We start from the raw sequence: 20,352 nt of genomic DNA, 5'->3' as shown, positions 1-20,352 counted from the left end.
ATTCAGTTTGGATTGAATATTGTCTCTGTTAGCCAAAGAACACTGCAATGGGAAAATGCCTTTGCTAAATGATAATTTCAGCTAATGTGTGTGCTTTAATGCATTTGGAATATCAAAAGATATATTTTTTTGGCACCCAGTATAGATGGATTTAATCATTCATATAGAATTTAACACGTTATAATCTGGGAAGCAAGATTTTCAAAACTCATTGTAGGTTGCTCACAGACTCCTCCTACTCCATTCCTCTCAGGCAAACATGTCTAATTGTCTACTGGAGGACAGGCACTACAGTAATGGCGTACTGTTTCCATGAGTATTAGGTTTTAGGACTCTCCTTTAAGGTTACTCCTAGTACTCACCAGGGAACAGTTTTAATCAGCTGGTACAGTTGGCATCCCCTGTTTCCTTTCTATAAGAAACTGTGCTACTGAGCTAAAAGTGACACTATTGTGTTACCCAAGTAAGGCTAACTTCATACAGTACAAAACTTGAGACCCTGGTAGGTATCCAACCTAAAACATCTTAATCCAAAGCCACCCAAAATTCCTTTTAATGCACTTGATCTCTACTGAAATCCTAAAATGCTCAGCTTCATGCTTACTTGCTAAATCTAAAAAAAACACTAACACTTCTAGTTGTTGCAAATAATGATCATATAAGCATTTCCTTTCCTATGATCATATAACACTATGTATAACCTAAAGCTCCACACCGTGGTGTAATGCTGCAGAATTCACAGTGAGCCCAGGCTGCAATACAGCTTGAATGTGTCGGAGTTGGCAATGGTGTCCTGTTGGACAAACTGTGACTGGTCATCTGTAAATATCATGGTTTCAGAGAGGAAGGTTTTTTTTATTTTTTTATTTTTTTGGTTTGCAGACCGAGGTTGAGAACATAGAGGTGTTATAAGGAAACTTTATTCCCTTGTGCAAAAGTAATTGGGTAGGCTTAATGGCAAGACGGCGCTGGGATTTCCATAACGTGGGGTCACAAACTCCATGACCCTGTGAACGACTTCAATTGCTGAAGCACTTTGCACTAGAGAAGGAACTGGTGTCCAGGCTCAATCTCTTTCTTATTTCTCCATCACCACCAGCATGGAAACAGAGCAGCTGGGATACAACCGTCCAAGATCAAAGGGTTTCCCTGTAAAAAGGATACCTTTTAATAAATAAACATGCACCACTGCATTTTCCTAAGGCAACTTTCCAACGAAGCTAAACCACAAAACAAAACAATGCCTCCTCTCAGATTTCCCCGTTGATTACATTTGTTCTAATGTGTCAAGATGCATTACAGTTTTTGTAGATTATTCTCTTCAAATCTTCCTTTCTACTCTGTAAACAAATACAGGACCTAAATGGATATTTTATTATTGCTGCAAAGACCTCCTTTGCACATAGGAAATGTGAAAGGCTACGACCTTTTCTGCAATTAGAAAACTCCCTTGCATTTGGACAAACAATCAAAATACCTTTAAGACCCTATAAAATGCAGATGGAACGAGGAGATGGATGTGTGAAGCTATAATCCGTTCTCTAAGTGCTGCAGCTGGACTTTCTGTCAGTGCGGTTTTACGAGAGGCCCTCGAAGATGTCAGTATCCCGTTCTTGTCTCAAGACACGAAATCAAACACCAGCTAAGACGCAGCTCCCTCCTCCCGGGAAAGGGAGAATATATATATATATATTAATCAGAGGGAATCTTTTTAACTGCAGCCAATTTCTGGTATTATTACTGGTAATGTCATACCATACACTGGAATTTTTTATTAGACTTTTCTGAGAGGCCTAAATTATACCTTATCCTAAGGAGGTGTTGCCAGATAAGTTGGAGAGCTCTCCTCACCTCCAGGGAAGAAGGAACCAAATATAACCACTAGTTCAGGGACAATGAGGAACCTGGAAACATCCCCAGGATGGTGTTTGTGAGCAACAGGGGAAGGGCTGTGCTGTCAGAGCTGTTAATGGTTAAGTTCCAAAATAAATGTTTGGGAGTTTGGAGAAGAGGAATTGTCCCCAAAGCTATCCCATTACTTATATTTCAAATGATTATTCATTTGTTAAAAAGACTGTTCATTTGTTATTTTACTATCTGTAAGTTTAATTAAAGTATTCGTTTTTCTTTGAGTGCAGTGGTTTTGTAATGAAGATGGCTGCCTACAGAGACCCCAGAACTCTTTTCTCTTGTGACCAGATTCAAACCCTGGCTTTCCTGAGGTAGATGACTGCATTAAACCATGTGCCGCCTTGACCTCCCCACCCCGCGCTAAAGGCACATTTCTGACAGAGCCATGCCCAGCTTATGATTATAGAGCCCCCTTCCACAAAGGCACGTGTGCTAACCTCAAAGCCATGTGGTTGAGATTATTCAATATTGTACAAATTGTTTGGCTATTATGTCAATGATATTTTACAAAGATGCCAATTTTTTTTTATTTTTATGTAGGGAGGCCCACTGAGATGCAACATCTCATTCTCATTATAAGAAAAAAAGTTGAAAGCTTTAGCAAATCCTTACCTTTACATCTAGGGTACACAGTGAACACTGTCCCTGCCTTGCTTTCATTCAGAACGGGAAATGCAGTGCTACACGGGTCAAGGGACAGAGCAATATGCTATTTTATATTAAAGCACATAAATACAAATCTGGTTACAGCATCAAAACAGGATGTTTATAAGAGGATGCTTACACAGTAATGTATGGGTTTAAATGTACAGTCTGGCTTGCACTATTCTGGGAAGGTTAGAGCTTTGGGTTTATTTGCAGAGGGGCTTACAAGTACAGGGTGAGCACAGGTGACTCCACATCCAGTATATGGTTGCTTTCATGTTGTTGTTTATATTGAGAATAGCATAATTACTTCATCCGTTTGCTGAGTTCTCCAGAGACAGGAACTGCTGTATACTAAAAAGAACTTAAAATGTGTCACATCTCTTATGCGTTGTCTTTGAGACATATACCAGTAAACCACAATGTGAAAACACACAGATATTGTTAAATGTCTTCGCAGTGTACCTGATCTAAACCATGTGGATTATTCTGTTGTGGGCTTGTTAAAGGAATACATTAGTCATAGAAATACAAGAACAGCACTAGACTGAAGAACAAATTATGTTGATGCTGTGAGCAAATCCAAGGCGATTGAATTTCATCTTTTACCCATTCCCACACATCAAACTTTGCATCCAAGTTTTTATCCATCGAATCAGAGGCTTCAGAAATAGCTCTCATGCTGGAATTAATCAATTACTGCTAAAATGTAACAACAGGCCCAATTCACAACACTTTATGGACTGTTGTGTGTTAAACATAGCTAAAAAAAAATGAGAACAAGCTTCTAACCCTAAACATCTAATGTGAACTGCACACTTAATGTAATGAATCAAACTGTTTTTTAAAATAATCAGTCCTTAGCTAACAATTCCTTTTGTGCTTAGGGCCATACGTGTTGTCATTTGCTGTTATAGTTTGGCTCTTTAAAAGAGTAATTTTAAAATAGAGTAGTTTTAAAGATTTTCTTTAGAAAAATAGTTAAAGTACCCCTGATAAATCAATGTAATATAATAAGTTATGCATGTTTCAGGTCCTATATTTTCTGCGATATTTGAAAAATCTCTAGCCCAGCAAAATATTTATAGGAATAATGTATTAAAGTCACTTTTAACTATATTTAAGACCAGATGGCAAGTATTCATCCAACAATACAATTCATAGTACCAGTACGAGTATCTGCTTTCCACGAGCAGCAGACCGGAGAAAGCATTTGCAGCAGTTATAAAAAGCTCATAGTTGTTCAGACCAGCTGTGGGAGTTCATGCTAAATGAGAATGTTATAACTCAGTGTTGGAATGCTGGAGACCGCAGACTGAGTTTTAATTGGGTTTATTCTGACCGGATTGTGGGAGTCACCTTTTTAAAATAATCAAGCTGTTATCATGGGAATATTCAGATTTTTTTTATTATTAGGATTTTTTTTTTATCTTTCTCATGCCAAGTAAATTCCTTCAATTTCAGTGTGTCATGTATAATTCCAATATTACGCAAGTCAGAGCCAGGAGAGCCTATCTTAAACAACTAGCTAATCCTGCCTTGCTGTTATACTTCATTGGCAATATTCTCAGGAAGCATCATTACTAAATAATGCATTCTGTTAAACCTTTTTCAGATGAGTTTGGTTGATTTGTTGCAATAAGTTATCTTATTAATAATGAACTATTTTCATACTTAAATCAATAGAGTGCTTATATACCCTTCTCGTTATGACACATTAACAGACTTGAATGCCAGAAGTGTGTGTGTGAGGCTTTGAAAGCAAAGGTGGAAAGCAATATGTAGTATGGCACAAGAGACTATTGAACAAAACACATGGTTTCAAGCAGTGCTGAAACCTTTGAGACAGCATCAGTTTGTGTTAATATAATGGGATAATAAAGGGAAGGATTTAAATATTGAGAAAATGAAAATGATATCACATTAATCAACTAATGGTAAAATTGGAATATAACTTTTTTTGTGTGTATTTTTTTACATTGAGTAAGAAGTGTCTCCTTTTTTATATTTACATGGACTTTGAATTACAGTAATGGATGGATAATTGTAAGTCTCAATTTAAGTAATCCGTCCATGTGTACTTCATGTGCCCTGTTTTTTTTTTAAAGGCAATAAAATCACAATCAAGCAAAACTTGAACATTTCAAAGAACAACATCTTTTTTCCTGTGGTCTAATAAATTGAAACATAGGCCAGTCAGATGTCTTTACAGTTTTAGTGCTTTGCAATTTTCAAAGCAGTAAAACTTAAAAAAAAAAAAAAAGAAAGTATCGAGTCCTAATGTGATTTATAGTAGAAGATTGAAAACATGTGATCCTTTGGAGCAGCGAGACAGCTGAGCAATAGAACGTTTAATTGTGCTTCGAGAGCCGAGGCTCCTCTAAGCATGTGCTTCCAGCCCTCCTCTGCAGCTGCTGGGAGGGTGTCAGTGAACCAGCGCTACACTCAGGAGCAGCACACCTGGAAACATTAGGGGACAGATTCTGAAAACCGATAAAGTGAATTTGCCTTGTCATCTTGTTTCTAATTTCAGCTCCATCACCAGTCACTGTGATTAGGAAGGACCGCACGGCCCGGAACAGCATCACCCTCTCCTGGCAGGAGCCAGAACGCCCCAACGGGATCATCCTGGACTATGAGGTCAAATACTACGAGAAGGTGGGGAAACCCAGCAGCATTTTCACTTTGAACCGCCTTCATTAACCGCTGGGCTGCAGAGAATCTCAGTGCATGCCCATGAGTTCTCATGTGGTTCTGAAAAGGTTGCTCTGACTCTTCTTGTCTGATATACAGTGTAATCCAAAAGTCATTTTATTGTTTTCCACATAGTAGATTTAGTCCTCTTTCATTCATCACAATAGGCGTTAAGTGCATGGCACTTTATATGAGTTTAAGAAAGAAGTTTTGATTCAATCAAAAAATACAGCAAGACTTATCAGGATGACACACTCAAAACACTTCACTGTGTTTGCAAAGAATACAACACACTGGTGAAACACTATATATACTAGATATAATCTTGGAAAATGTTATTGCGTAAAACAAATAATAACAAGGTACCCATACTAGATTTCATGAGAAAAGTAGAACTAAGGTAACTGATGTAGACAACTATTCAACTTCTGGTCTCGAACATGAGGTTGGAAAAGGGGAAGCTGTATTAATGGGCAAACAGCAAGAAGAGCAATACAATAAAGTAAAATATAAAATAAAATAGTGCTGTGAAGTGAAACTGGAAAAGATACTACGCACTCAATTTGAGTTTGAACCACATCCTGGAGGTGAAGCAAGAACACGTTCACAGAGACATAGGTTCAGCTCTTATAGAGAACTATAAGCAGCCCCTCCTCGCCTCAAACAAGACAGCAACTAAACCAGAACCTCCCAATCAAAAGGAATTGCTAGTGTTGATTGCGTAAAGGGCAGGGTTATGTGATACACTGCTGTTATGGATTCTGCCCTGTCCTCTGTCGCTGTGATGAGATGAGGTTAAAAGCTCTAAAACTATGAATGCAGATGAGTCTGGCTCAAAAATAATCATATTTGGTACTTTCAAGTAAAAGTTATTAAATGTTTTAATAAAACATGTTTCATATGAATGCAGCAAATTTTTATTTTATCTATATCTATATCTATATATATATATATATATATATATATATATATATATATATATATATATATATATATATATATATATATATATATTATATATATATATATATATATATATATAGATATATAGATAGATAGATAGATAGATAGATAGATAGATATAGATAGATAGATAGATATATATATATATATATATATATATATATATATATATATATATATATATATATATAAAAAATTATTTAACTTAATGAAAACATGAGCACATTCCAGTCAGTGGATTATTGATTTTGGAATTGTTTCAGAGACTATATTAAATCTATAATTTTAGCCTCGTAGGCTGTAACTATATTTGCAGATAATATCCAAGAAATTAAAATGTAAGCGAATTAAACAGTGAGGAATTTATTTTATTGTACCAGTACAGAATCTATACACTGGATTTTGAAACCATGTAGGGACCGTCATTATGTGAAAATGAAGCTAAACTAATTTAGATAAACTTTGCTCTTTAAAAAGTAAACATGTGGGAGTCTGCAGATTGCATAGGGAAAAGATGTATAGCACAGAACTTGGAAATATAAACAGCGTGAAACCATCATTTGCTCTGAGTTTAGGTTTTGTTCTCGTATTTCAAGTTTGAATCAAGAATGTTCCTGTATTATATCCTGACTGCTAAATGACATTGTCATTCCCTGGTGCGTTAGCTTAGGCACAGGTAGTTTACCAAACCAGCAATGCTTAGGTAGGATGGAATAACTGAAAAACAGATCTGATTACAAATTCCAAACACCGAGTATGTTCAAACAAGTCTGAGAGGCAACTTTCATTTCCAGAGGCCCTGCACCATATCCTCAATACCTGTGCAGTCAGAGACACATTGAAATACTTGTTAAAATCACAACTTCTTTTACATTGCAAGGTTTTTAGTGAAATAGGCACTTACATCACTATTATTTATTAAGGAGCGATTATTTATGTAGTGTGCCACACTAAGCTGATAATAACAATAAAATGAAAATCCTGTAATCTAGTAAACAGGTGTTCATTTTAGTCCACTGTACTTGTGCATGGATAAAGGAATCTCATTACGCATGATTGTTGCAAGCAATCAAAACAGGTTTGCAGGTTAGATGCAAACAAGTGTGAGGCATGGACTGAATAGCGCATTCACTACAGTTTTAACTGTGCAAGACCCAGTGCTTCATATTTTAGGTAGAGTTGGTTAAAAGCCAGGAAAGTGTGTCAACACATACCTTTAACATTTAAGTATATACACCATTGCCACCTACTGAATGTTTACATTATCACAGCTTACACCATAAAACTGATGATCAAGATCTTAGGAAGTGCCTGGGAAGTGATTACACATACTGTTACTCAAAACCCATGACACACCTGGCCAAGCGCAGCTGGGAAGCCGTATGTTTAATGATGACGAAGTGTATGGAAATGAAAAGATTTGTCATTCCCAGGAAGCGTTTACGGGAGTTTGGATACGGCTTTAACAAAGTGACTTCATTATCTACCAAACAGATTTTTCTTTCTAGTTTAGTGTACCTGTTTTAGTTCTTCATTACACATCTGGAAACAATGGCTTGAAAGAACAGTAGGACAATAAATCACTTTGCTGGTAGAAAGAATCGATGTACAGCAGAGCTCTTTAGCAAAGACAAAGAAAATTAAAGTTGGCAATTGATCAACTTGCATAAGCATTTCTCCTGGGTGCACCTGATTAGATATACACATTGCTGTGGAGAGTCGTCCAGCCCCACATGCGAGCAACTTGATTTTCCTCTAAGCAGCCCCTTGACTGGTACCAGGCCTGTAATCCAATCTTCTTCTATTGCGTTTTAATATGCTTGCCTTGGCTTTGTTTTGTTTTCCATAAAGCAGGAACAAGAGACAAGTTACACTATCCTGAGATCAAAAGGCACCAACGTAACGATCAACGGGCTGAAACCTGACACCACGTACCTGTTTCAGATCCGAGCGCGCACTGCGGCAGGGTACGGGGGCAGCAGCCGCAAGTTCGGATTTGAAACCAGTCCGGATTGTAAGTACTGGATCCGTCTGAGCTATGTTACTCTCATTTTAAACTTTCACTCTTTACTCTTTACATTGAGTGTCTCTCATTACTGTGTATTTACATTGTGGTTGTACAGTGAATACATGTGTAATTACACATAATTACAATGTTATCATGCATAGTTACACCTGGTACTGATATGTTGCTGTGTTCTTCCTGCAGCTTTCTCCATCTCCAGTGAAAACAGCCAGGTGGTGATGATTGCCATCTCAGCTGCTATAGCCATCATCCTGCTGACTGTGGTGGGGTACGTCCTGATTGGCAGGTGAGTCCCACCCACATCCCTGTCCAAGATACAAAGGCACTGTACACTAGTGGCAAACTCTGGGGACTAGAAAAGTAAGGAGGTGTCTTACCGGTTTTAAATAGAAGCATTCTGTCAACATGAAATCTGCACCACATTCCTAGTGTTTATAATATTATTGGAATATTTTCTTTTCACTAAAAAGAATAGGGCTATAAAATTATTGTTTTTCATGGTACCAGAATTGGGGCTTGTGCTGGGTATGTTATTGTTTTCTGCATGCAATACCCCTAGTTAGCAAGTTAGCATGGAAACACATACTGCTGGTTGTAGTATAATGCAGAACAGCTCTGAGAGGAACTCCCTCTCCCCTCCCCCTCCCCCTCCCCCTCCGTCAAGGTGTGACCCTGGAGTACCCAGCTTTAATCATTTGTACAGATTTCTATAAATAAGAAATCAATATTTAGAGTTGATACTTAATGAACTATTGTGTTTGGTTTCTTGCAGATTCTGTGGGCATAACAAGTCGAAACACACTGATGAAAAAAGGTTTCAGTTTGGAAATGATCATTGTACGTTTCTTTTAAAAATTGCAATTATCCAGGAATGTGTCTGTCAATCTATTACTATCCTCTGACTCCTCATCCTCTGAATGTCGTGCATTCAGCAGTGGGCTTTACCTGACATTCCTTATGCACACAGCAGGTGACAGGCTGCAGAGATAGGGCTGACATTAACAGTCAGTGAGGGGTGCTGTGGATATTGAAGAGCTGAAGCTAACAAGCATTTAATAAGATACATTTGCAGCACCATCAATTAAATGGAAACTACTGAACGCTAACTGTAACAGAAAGCTCTGAACTTTGTCACTACAGTCACTCCTGCATATTAGAAAGAAAGCCTAAAGTACTTATTTTCAAAATTACAGACAGCAGAGGAAATTGTTCATGAAAATAATCCCTCCAGTATCGAAAAATGCTTTTTTTGTTCTATACTGGCGCAGTGTGACTTTAAAAATGACCTCTCCAGTGTTGAAATCTGTAGTTACTTAGTGAAACATAGTTCTGGTTTGGTTAAGAAAGAAACCAATTGTGACAGGGCAGAGGCCCTGCACATTAAAACATGTGTTTTTGTGGCTGCCAGCCATCTTGGATCAACAGTGGGGGATTTTAGAAGATGGCAACCCATTGCACAGCCACATGGTTTTAATTAAGGTCACAACAGGTTTTGCTCCCTGCCGATGCACCGAGATTGATTGGTTTTGTTTGGTTTTATTTGGATTTTGGATGGTTTTTGGATCTGGGTTGTCGTTTAAACTCTTTGTTTATTAAGAAATAACAGTGCGCTAAAGAGTTGAGTTGCAGTTTTCTGAATCTATGTTTGCTGTTTCTGCCTCTGGCCAGTCTTCACCGCGACACCACTGCACCACACTGATCTTTTCAACTGGAGAGATAATAAGGGACTAGAAGAGACAATGCTTTCCCAGGAGTATGGAAGTCAGGAAATAGTTTCTGTGATTACACCGTGTAACAAATTATTATTTTTTTTTTTTGTTCCTGGGTAGTAAGTGTTATTTCCTAATTGCATATGCCTCAAAAGTATAGAAAATGGCTATTATTCCCCACAAACTTTGCTTTTGTGACCAGGACAGATACATTTCAAAATATCACTATTTCAAATGAGAAAATGGGCACTTTTGTGTCTTTTCGTTCACATAAAGTCAGAAAAAAACAACATATGAATCCAAATTAACATGTATTTATACTAAAGTAATACAAAAATGACTACAAAAGATTTAGAAGTGAGTAGTTTTTCGAGATTTACAATTATACTGTAAATTTACCTTTTATCTTTTGTAGTCATTTTTGTATTACTTTAGTATAAATACATGTTAATTTGGATTCATATGTTGTTTTTTTCTGACTTTATGTGAACAAAAAACACACATTTTCCCATTTTCTCATTGGAAATAGTGATATTTTGAAATATCACTGTCCTGGTCACAAAAGCAAAGTTTGTGGGGAATAATAGCCATTTTCTATACCTTTGAGGCATAAGCAATTAGGAAATAACACTTACTACCCAGGAACAAAAATTGTGTTACACAATGTTAACTTTAATTGTTTGAATTACCGACATAACCATGATATTTTTATAAGAGATGTAAAATATGCTATTTGTGACTTTCCTGAATCTTACTGTGAAGCAGAATTATTGTCCAGCCTTCAAGCCCTATGCACAGTCGTCACACTCCCAGCAGTGACCACCAGTTTACAGTGTGCTGAAGTGATGATTGTTGTTTCCACTTTCAAACACTCCAGTCCAGGTGCGCTCATGATTCTTGAATGAACTGGATTAACTTTTTTTTTTTTTAAGGAAATGATTCATCCAAGTTCCCTCAATTAAAAAAAAAAAAAAAAAAAAAAAAAAAAAATTGCAATAGAACATCTGCAGCGTGTCATTCCATCTTGATGAATGAACGAAGAGGACAATTCCAGGACTGCGATGCTAAAAAATAAAATAAAGAACATCGTGCCATAATTGCATCTGAAAAAAAAGATTGAGGACAGATTCTGTGTGAAAGTGGCTTTTCAGTGATTATGTCTGATGAGTGCCTGCCCTTTTGTTTGAAAGCTGACTTAGGTTCTTGATTGAAATATTTTGAATCTGTTTGTTGAGCAACAAGTTGCAGAATGCATTGACTGGAAATGTGGTAGCTTTTAAATTTTGATCAGCTGCATTAAACATTGTATCTTTGCTAACTATGTGAAGAGATCCTACTTTAAAAAGAATGAAAGTGAATACATGTACCCCCATCCTGTATATTTATATTACAAAAAAACAGCCTTTAGGTAAGTGACGTCACCCCTTTCCCACTTTTCCATGGTATGTGTGTGTAATTAACGTTTCATTGAGAGTTTGGTTACAGGTAGGATTTTGACTGCACATGAAAGCACTGTCTAATTAATGATTCTCATTGCTCCCTTCTGTTGTATTGCGTCTGATTAGTGGAATGCCTTTCTTTGCTACATTTTAAAGAGAGATTTAAACAGCCCTTGTCTGATTTCATCCTGTTTTTTTGTTTTTTTTTATTATTATTTTTACAGTAAAACTCCCAGGACTCAGGACATATGTGGACCCACACACTTATGAGGACCCCAATCAGGCTATCCATGAATTTGCTAAGGAACTGAACTCCTCTTGCATATCCATCGATAAAGTGGTTGGAGCAGGTGAAATACCAATCTTACTAAAACAAATAAAATAGCCCCAGTCAAAAATGAAAACATCAGATTGGTAATTTTTGGGAATGAAGACCCATTTGGTATCTAAGATTGAAAAAGGAATGTAGTATGCACTACAATGTTTTGGATGCAGTGTCATGGTACAGTTTGTGTCCCTTTAAAAGGTCTGAGTTCTGGGCTCTGTTCTAGCAGGTTATGACAATGGGCTTTCGGAGGCTTTAGGTCATGTCAGGGATATAAAACAGGTAGGGGGGCCCATGGGAGAGAGACTCTTGTTTAGTCAGCTGCAGCTTCGTTTTGCCCAGCTCTCCTCTGTGGATATTGCTTTGTTTCTTTACTTAAAATCCAAACCTCAAAATAATTACCCCTGTGCAGGCAGTACAAAATCATACACGGGATACTTTGAACCTTACTTCATTATCTGCACTCCCAACCTATCACAATCCCTGATGGCCATATTTACATATTTACTCATTTCTTTCGAACTAGACTCGAATTTGGACTGCATTGAGTTTGAGGATACACACCTGCACTCGAGACTACCCCAGGGGTTTAAGTAATAGGCTGCTTGGCTCACTTTAATGAGGCAATTGTAACCCACCTGTTCTCTAATCAGTGCTCAGATTCATAATCCCTGTGGCATGTTACAATGTCAGCATTAACAAGTGATACGCCAAGTTCTAATGAAATATGAAATGAAGTCTTTAGTTCCTCTAACTCCAGTAAATAGAGCCTAGAAATGAGATCGTCATTGTGACTCTTGTCTAGCGTAAAATATATTCAACTTCAGTTATTATTTAAAGTGCAAAAAATATTTTGCAGTTTTATAATTACAAACAACATTCTTCCAATCACACAAGTAGTACTGTTACAGCCAGATTATTTTCCATCAAAACAATTGGCCTTCAATATCATTTTGATTTTCTCTTCCTTCATTGACTTTCCGATTACCATTTGAAAACGATGTGCCCTAAGAAATCCTTAAATCAGGAACTATGTTCATCTTTAGCAAATGATTACTTTGAATACCTTTTTTTAAAACTGGCATTAAACTGTCATTGTTTTCTGCGTTCTACTTTTGCTGTACTTTGTTAAAAATGCACACAGGGCCCTGCTTCAAACTAAATTGTTTTTGCTGAGCTCAGCATATTTACAAAACAGAGGCCATGTCAGTCCATTGGGTCTTAACTGGATTGAGATCAAGCCATTAGACATGCTGAGTCATGCAAAGTCTCCCGCTGTGCTTTTCAAAACCCGCTGGGTCTATGGAGAGGCACTGTTATTGACACCGTCAAGAAAGAAGTGACGCATTGCTGCCGCTACCAACAATCGAATGATATATACTGCGCAACCTGTGGATCGCTTTCGCCCTGTGTATGCATCACTGAGCTGTTCCTGAATCACACCCCTTGTATAATGGGCTCGCTTGTATATCGCTTTTGGCTTGCTTGAGTTTCCTCTAAAATAAGGAGATACAACAGATACGACAGTGAAGTAACCTTAGCTATCGCAATCCAGTTGAGGTCATTGAGATGTTCTATACCCTGCAGGAGATGAGTCAGCTTGCTTGCAAGTGACTGATTATGTGGAACACCTCGTGGCATGTGTGAGTGGCATTGGCTATGTATACAACTACTTGTGGAACCCAGAATGGGAATGTAGGGGATTCATGTAATGAATAATTGCATTTAACCATCCTCGGAGACAGATCAAAATCAAGGATGACAGATAAGTAGTAAGTAATAGATAAGCTGCAGTTTCGTTTATCATGATTAGTAAAATTGGAATGTTTCTATAATGCCATTCCGAAATCTTATAAGGCTGTTGCAAACACCTTTTTAAAACAATGTGTGTTTGATTAATAGTATACTTTTTATGATGCGTGACATCAAAAATATTAGCATAGTCCCAATTAATTACAGTAAAATGACACTCACTGGCACTGCGCTTTGAGGTTTGTTGTAAACACAAATTCTGGTAAAAGAAATGGTCATGGTCAAATGGATTTTTTCAGGAATAATAACGCCACAATCATACTGTGCTACTGTCTTTGTTGGAAACGGAGTCACTCTCACATCTTTTAAGTGTTATTTGGGCAATTTGTACAGATATAAATGGCAAACTCAGAAGTGTTATTTGGTAACTAGTTTTGTCATATTTACAGTTTGAAACAGGCTGTGCTCAAGTCTATAGCACTACATTATATACAGTATAGATATATAATATTGTGCTTTTCCCCCTCAAGGTGAATTTGGAGAAGTGTGTAGTGGCCGGCTGAAGCTGCCCTCTAAGAGAGAGATCTCTGTGGCAATCAAAACCCTGAAAGCAGGCTACACTGAGAACCAGAGGCGGGACTTCCTGAGCGAGGCCAGCATCATGGGCCAGTTTGAGCACCCCAACATCATCCGGCTGGAGGGCGTGGTCACCAGAAGTAAGTGCGGCCCAGAATGTTTCTGACTCTAAAAAAAACACACCTGAAGGAATACTTGCATAAGTAGAGAGTCCACATTCTGTGAACATAGATTGTGTTGACCTACTTTTTCATGTTACTGACCCCTGATTGGCTAAGCAATCTGTTCTATCTTGTGAACACTTGTTCTTTCTGCATGCCTTTTAAGGACCGGTTTGCAAATAAGGTTAATTAGCATTTAAACCATATTTAAGCCAACAAGATTTTGGTAGCATTCATTTTGTCTCCTTATTTTTGACCCAGCTAATTTTGGTTTATTAGGGATCAACCCACAATCAGATTTACTGGCTGCAACACAAAGCACAGCTTGAGGCTGCTTGAATTTCCTATTGTTACAGCACTAAAGCATTTTGAAATCCACTCCTACCTGAATGTTTCAAGAGAGGAAGCTCCCGCTTTCAGTTTTGTATAAATAACGGGTTGTAAACTGAAAACTGTTTGCCTAATATATCTGGTATCACAAGCTCACCAAGTTGTTTCTATAAATAATGTGTGCCGTTGTTGTAAATGAGAGCAGATTGCTGTTCTTTTGCTCTTCCTAGCAACAGAAGGACTTTGCAGACTGAGCATATGCTTGTGATTGAAAGCAGATAGAGAACAACTTTGTTTTTATCTGCTTGACATGCAGCTTGCAGAGCTGCTGATGCAGAGTGATTTATTAGCTTAGCCTCTGTTAATTCTTAATAATCCAAAGACTTTCACACTTCATTTAACCAGCTATATTTGGCTTCTTATTTAGCTAGATCCTTGTGGAAGTGCAATTATTCTTTCACACACAATGTTGATTTATGGCGGGGGGGGGTCTAAAATCAAAAGTTTTTTTTTTTTTTTAAAGATAGTAGATGGCTATAATATCAGGATGTTAACACACTTGACTGCATCAATTACCACAGCATAGAGTTAATATAAAGTTTTTTTTTTCTTTTTTCAGTAGTACTAAAGTTGTTATAACTAACATAATAGCTGTATAAATATTTCTTGCCATGCAGTCATGTTTGCTAAATAGGTCTCACATGCAGCTTTGAAAGAAGCACCTGTAACAGAAACCATGCTCTTTCAATTTAACAAATTATACCTTGTACCATACTAGTTTAAAGAAAAGCCCACTGGCATACCTTAACCAAGGTAATCTTACACTACCTAACCATTCCACACCCCTTCAACCCATTTTATATCATTAATCAACCACATGCTTTGCCTAATAACTGACCTGGTTGGCAGTGGCTAGTGGTTTAATGAAGGGTGTAAGTGCTGAATCTAAACTCATACAACAACCTATACACCTGACACCTATAACACCCCTGCTGGCAACGACATTATCACATACCTGAAAACTGCCAACTGGACAGTGGCATCTGCTGTGTTTACACCTGGTGGCTGTTTACATGTTACAGCTTGATGTGTAAAATGATCAGCAGCTGGATGTTTTTAGAGCACATGTCCAGCCACTGCCCTCTTTTACAAACACACTGCACATAGCAAAACCCAATACCAAGCTATCCCTACTCAAGTGATGTGTAGCTAGCTCCTGGTTGTCACATATTGTCATTACACTTTGCCATCTGGTGAAATGAAGCAGTGTTGATGAGTGGGAAAGTAATTTGCCCTGGTGCAGGTCTAATAAATGTGTCAACAACCTATAAGTTGACTCCAGAGTCCTATACATTCTTCTGTACATTCTCTTTTCATCCTGTAGGAAACCAGTTTGAGTTGTATGCTCCAGTAAATCACTGTTACGATTCCTGACCTGCTGTAGGAACTCATGAATAACAAGAATTGGCCGAGGGTTGCCTGGAGATTTGTAGATGATATCCTAGACTCTTTCAAAGGACAAGTTCCCGCTCACTGGTCTGAAATACAGTGGATCCATTTGAAAGATAGCAAGCCACAGCTGTTAAACCATTGCTCACTTTATAGGAACCATGTGTTAATTTAGTTTTATAAACCATAAATTCAGAGCAGTGCTCTGAAACACTATGGCATAGTAGTCAATAAAGACAGGGCTTCATCATTGAAACAAATGCAACATGTGATGTTTTGGATAGTTGTACTGTTTTGTGCCACTCATGGAATTCTGGGAAGTTGTATTGCAGTGTGTGAATGTAATGTATTATATTTCATTTTCTTCTAGGTAAACCAGTGATGATTGTCACAGAGTACATGGAAAATGGTTCTTTAGACAGTTTTCTACGAGTGAGTATGATATCTTTAAACTTGTTAGCATCTCTGGCTATATGACAAATATTTAATCTTTGCTTCAATGACATAACTGTTATTGATATTTGACTTGATGTTATGATTGCAAAGATCACTTACAGGGAGGTAGTTTATGTTTACAAGAAGAAGCAGCTCTATTATTCATGCATTGCAAAACTAAAGAGTAAGTCAAGTAAGCTACGAAGGAGCAATGCATAATAAACACCTGGTAAAGGTGCTGTTGCAATCTGAAATTTGGCTGATTTGACCCAGGATTTCATGTAAGAACGTAACCCTCGCCTTCAGGTTGTAACCACAGATTATTCAGGGGGTTTGTTTTATGAAATTCATCAACTCATAAAATTAAGTAAACCAGACCCAACTAGAGTTTTTGTTCACAGGAACCATATGAGCTGTATCCCATGTGTGCCTGTACAGTGTATTTGAGAAAAGGGTTCCAGAGCAGTTGAAAAGTTATACAGCAATTTCCTGTCTGCTCTTTTTTGAAGCCTGCACTTCATCAAAGAAACCTGTCACCTTCATCTGGTTCAGTTTCCCTGCCGCCTGTTTTGGGGTGAATCCCCCCCCCCCCCCCCCCCCCACACACACACAATTGCATGCACCCAGACAAACACGCGTTCACCAGCTGTCACAAAGGCACATTTACCAGGTATTCATATAATTCTAGACATTCAGTATGGGCTGCATCGCAACACAAATCAAAGTATACTTTATACCAGCGTTATTTGATTGAAGGCGGCCTGTCTATAAGAGAAGTTGTCCGGAGAATGAGATGTTCTGCTTCAACAATCAGCAGACTAGTCCAGAAAAACTGGGAAACCATCTCTGTGAGGGACAGGACCGTTATGCTGACTGTTCCATTGTACAAGGAATCTCCTTTAACACAAGGAACCTTTGGTGCAGATTGTGGGCAACCTTACTGCTCAGTGATACATTAACGAAGTCCTTGAGGCAACAGTTTTTCCGTTCCTGAAAGCCAATCCAGAAGCATTGATTTTCCAGCAGGACAATGCAAGATCACACAGTGCTAAGATTGCAATTGCACGACTTCAAGAAAACAATGCAGAGGTCTTGCTGTGGCCAGCTTTTTCTACTGAGCTGAGTCCAACAAAACATCTGTGGGACCAAATCAGCAGTGCCATCCACAGGAGACAACCATGACCAGCCAACCTTCACCAGCTGGTTGCAGCTGCACAGGAGGAGTGGAGGAACATCCCACAGCAGTCTATCCAGAGGCTGGTCAGGTCTATGTGTCAACGCTGTCAGGATTGTGTTAATACTCAGGGAGGTCATATCTGATACTAACTTTGTAATTATTTAATATTGACAGTTTTCCGTGATTTTGTTTGCTATCTATGTTAGACCTAAGTGTTGCATTTCTTTTTTGCATCAGTGTATGTATGTATGTATGTATGTGTGTGTATGTATATATATATATATATATATATATATATATATATATATATATATATATATATATATATATATATATATATATATATAGATGATTCCACTAAGGGTATGCAGCTGTAATTTGTGTGCCCTATGCAACTTTGTTTTGTATTGAGATTTTCAATGTATTTGCTGGCATTGCCACTGAAACCACCATCTTACTTCAGACATTTTCAGAAGCATCCCAGTGGTTGATAAAGACTGTTAGTGGAAGACCATAGTAAATAACAATCTATACAGAAACATTTGAACGAGAAGGGCAGAGAACACACATGAGAGGATAATTAAATATTCACAGAATGGAATGGAACGGAAAATCCCTTAAGTGGTCACAAAGAATGATTCATTTAAAGTATCCCTATAGCACCTGTGAACCCCAAGAGGTGGCTCTGAACTAATAAATACAAATGCTCTTATTGCAATGATACATTTCTAATTCCCTCCCTTTCAGAATCACGACGCCCAGTTCACTGTGATCCAGCTGGTGGGCATGCTGCGCGGCATTGCCTCTGGGATGAAGTATCTCTCTGATATGGGCTACGTTCACAGAGACCTGGCGGCTCGCAACATCCTGGTCAACAGCAACCTGGTGTGTAAGGTGTCTGATTTTGGGCTGTCACGTGTGCTGGAGGACGACCCTGAGGCTGCCTACACGACGCGGGTAGGTGTTCGTTCACTATATAGCGTGGACCTTTGAGCTCCCACATTGATGTCTGAAGAGGGTTGTGTTGGCTTTGGGCTGATATTAAAAACCATTTGACTTTTTAACGGAGACGTCTCTTGAGGTAAAGGAACAGTTCCGTTAACAGAAGTTAGCTGACAGTACCTAGCGCAGTCTTTCAAAGTTACAGCAGGCCGGTTCTTATTTTACAGTTTATCGTACAGCATTTCCGACAGCATCCCTGTGTCTTCTTGATTCTTTCAGCAGGTTTTGCCCTTCAGATTAATTGCAAGCAATATTCCTGTTCCTGCCGAGTGTGTGAGCTTGCAGGGGAAATGAAGCAGATGAGTGTATTTATTTTATAGAGCGTCTGTTTGGAAAGATGAGTGCAGAATTGTATAATTTGGCTGGGGTTGCAGTTACTTTGGCATCCTCCACCCTATCTACCTGGAGACTTACTACACTGAGTACTCGAGTCTTCCGTATCCCAGCTGAGTCCAGTCCTGCCCACAAGACTGATTACAAATAGATTTATAAGTTTGTTTATTATGAATTCTTAAAGGCTGATCCCCCCCCCTTCTATTAAAAACCTAGATAACTAAAGCAGTTATATACCTAATTGTCCTGTAATTTTTAGTTGATTTTATAGCAACTGCACGCAGAACGCCCCTGTGCAATATTTCATTTAAAGATGATTTTGAAGTCAAATACTGATGTGATTGTTAAGTAATAATGCAGAACTCAGACACATGAATAGAGCCAGGCCCGCAAGCCAAAGAACATGGCAATTCCAGCCATAATTATTCCAGCATAATAGCACATTTCTGTGGATAAATAAAAGTAATATGCATTTTATTTGAGCGTTTGCACGGGGTACAATTAGTTATTTTCTCCCACTGTGGTGCGGATGGATCTCACTTCCAGATTCTGACCTCAGCCAGGTTAGCAGAGGCTTTAAAGATTTGAACGTGTTCTGAACCCGTTGGCATACAGTTACCCCAGCGGTCAGCATTCCCTGGGTTGGTGTTGTAAACTGTGTCACAGTGCTACTGCCCCGTTGGGTCTGCAAAAGCAATCATTGCATATTTTACAACGTTACACGTTTTTGACTAGAAATAAGAATTTCTGAGATTTTCTAACAAAAACAATTACGCTGTTTAAATTAATCTTTGAAAAAATGTAGAATTAAATTAAATTATGAGCTGAAATAACTAATATAATGTCTACAGCTGTATTTGCTATGTTATTAAAATAAAGAAGGCATTTCAACTTCCTAGAATACTTTTGGGTAATGTCTCATATAACAGGTACTGTATGTCTTGTTTAACCCCTTGTGGTTCTATGTCGGACCAGGTCCAACATTAAAATTTTTCTTTTCCAGTTCGATGTCGGACCCTGTCCGACATCATCAAAAAGGCGTCAAGCACAGGTCCCTAGTCAGTTTTTCTCTGGAAGCTTTCAATGGCTGAGAGAAGCTGGGAAAAAAAGTGGAGGTGGATCAGAGCAATAGGCATAGCCCCTTCACCACAGACACAACACAGACATAAACAAACAAGATAGCTGCTTCCACATCCAGCGCTCAAAGAAAATCACAGACATTTGCAGAGCTTTTTGAGATGTTATAGTAATAAAATAATGACTTGGATCGCATTATTGAGGAGTTTGGTGATAAACTGAGTGATCAGGAGATGATTTATCAGAACGCACGACTATGAAGAGATATGTGAAATACAGCAAACAAGTGGTGGGACAGGGCTGGTGATGCAGTACTGAGTGTCATGTTGATATGCACTGCCTTTTAAA

General features: G+C 38.2%; 1 protein-coding gene across 5 annotated transcripts in view; it reads left to right on the top strand.

Moving 5' to 3' along the window:
• Positions 1-20,352, top strand: part of LOC121327953 (ephrin type-A receptor 3-like) — a 99,299-nt gene that overhangs the window by 67,173 nt on the left and 11,774 nt on the right. For 3 of the 5 annotated variants that reach the window (XM_041272331.1, XM_041272329.1, XM_041272335.1), the window contains exons 6-13: positions 5,090-5,214; positions 8,065-8,227; positions 8,423-8,525; positions 9,012-9,076; positions 11,612-11,737; positions 13,995-14,180; positions 16,351-16,412; positions 18,340-18,549. In XM_041272331.1, coding sequence (XP_041128265.1) covers positions 5,090-5,214; positions 8,065-8,227; positions 8,423-8,525; positions 9,012-9,076; positions 11,612-11,737; positions 13,995-14,180; positions 16,351-16,412; positions 18,340-18,549 — 1,040 coding nt within the window. The remainder of the gene's footprint in view (positions 1-5,089; positions 5,215-8,064; positions 8,228-8,422; positions 8,526-9,011; positions 9,077-11,611; positions 11,738-13,994; positions 14,181-16,350; positions 16,413-18,339; positions 18,550-20,352) is intronic. The other 2 variants (XM_041272330.1, XM_041272334.1) reach the window with 1 other exon arrangement.

The sequence above is a fragment of the Polyodon spathula genome, chromosome 15 (genome assembly GCF_017654505.1).
Source record: "Polyodon spathula isolate WHYD16114869_AA chromosome 15, ASM1765450v1, whole genome shotgun sequence".
Taxonomy (NCBI): Eukaryota; Metazoa; Chordata; class Actinopteri; order Acipenseriformes; family Polyodontidae; genus Polyodon; species Polyodon spathula.
Note: the sequence above shows the minus strand (reverse complement) of the source record. Positions and strands in the feature narration are given on the sequence as shown.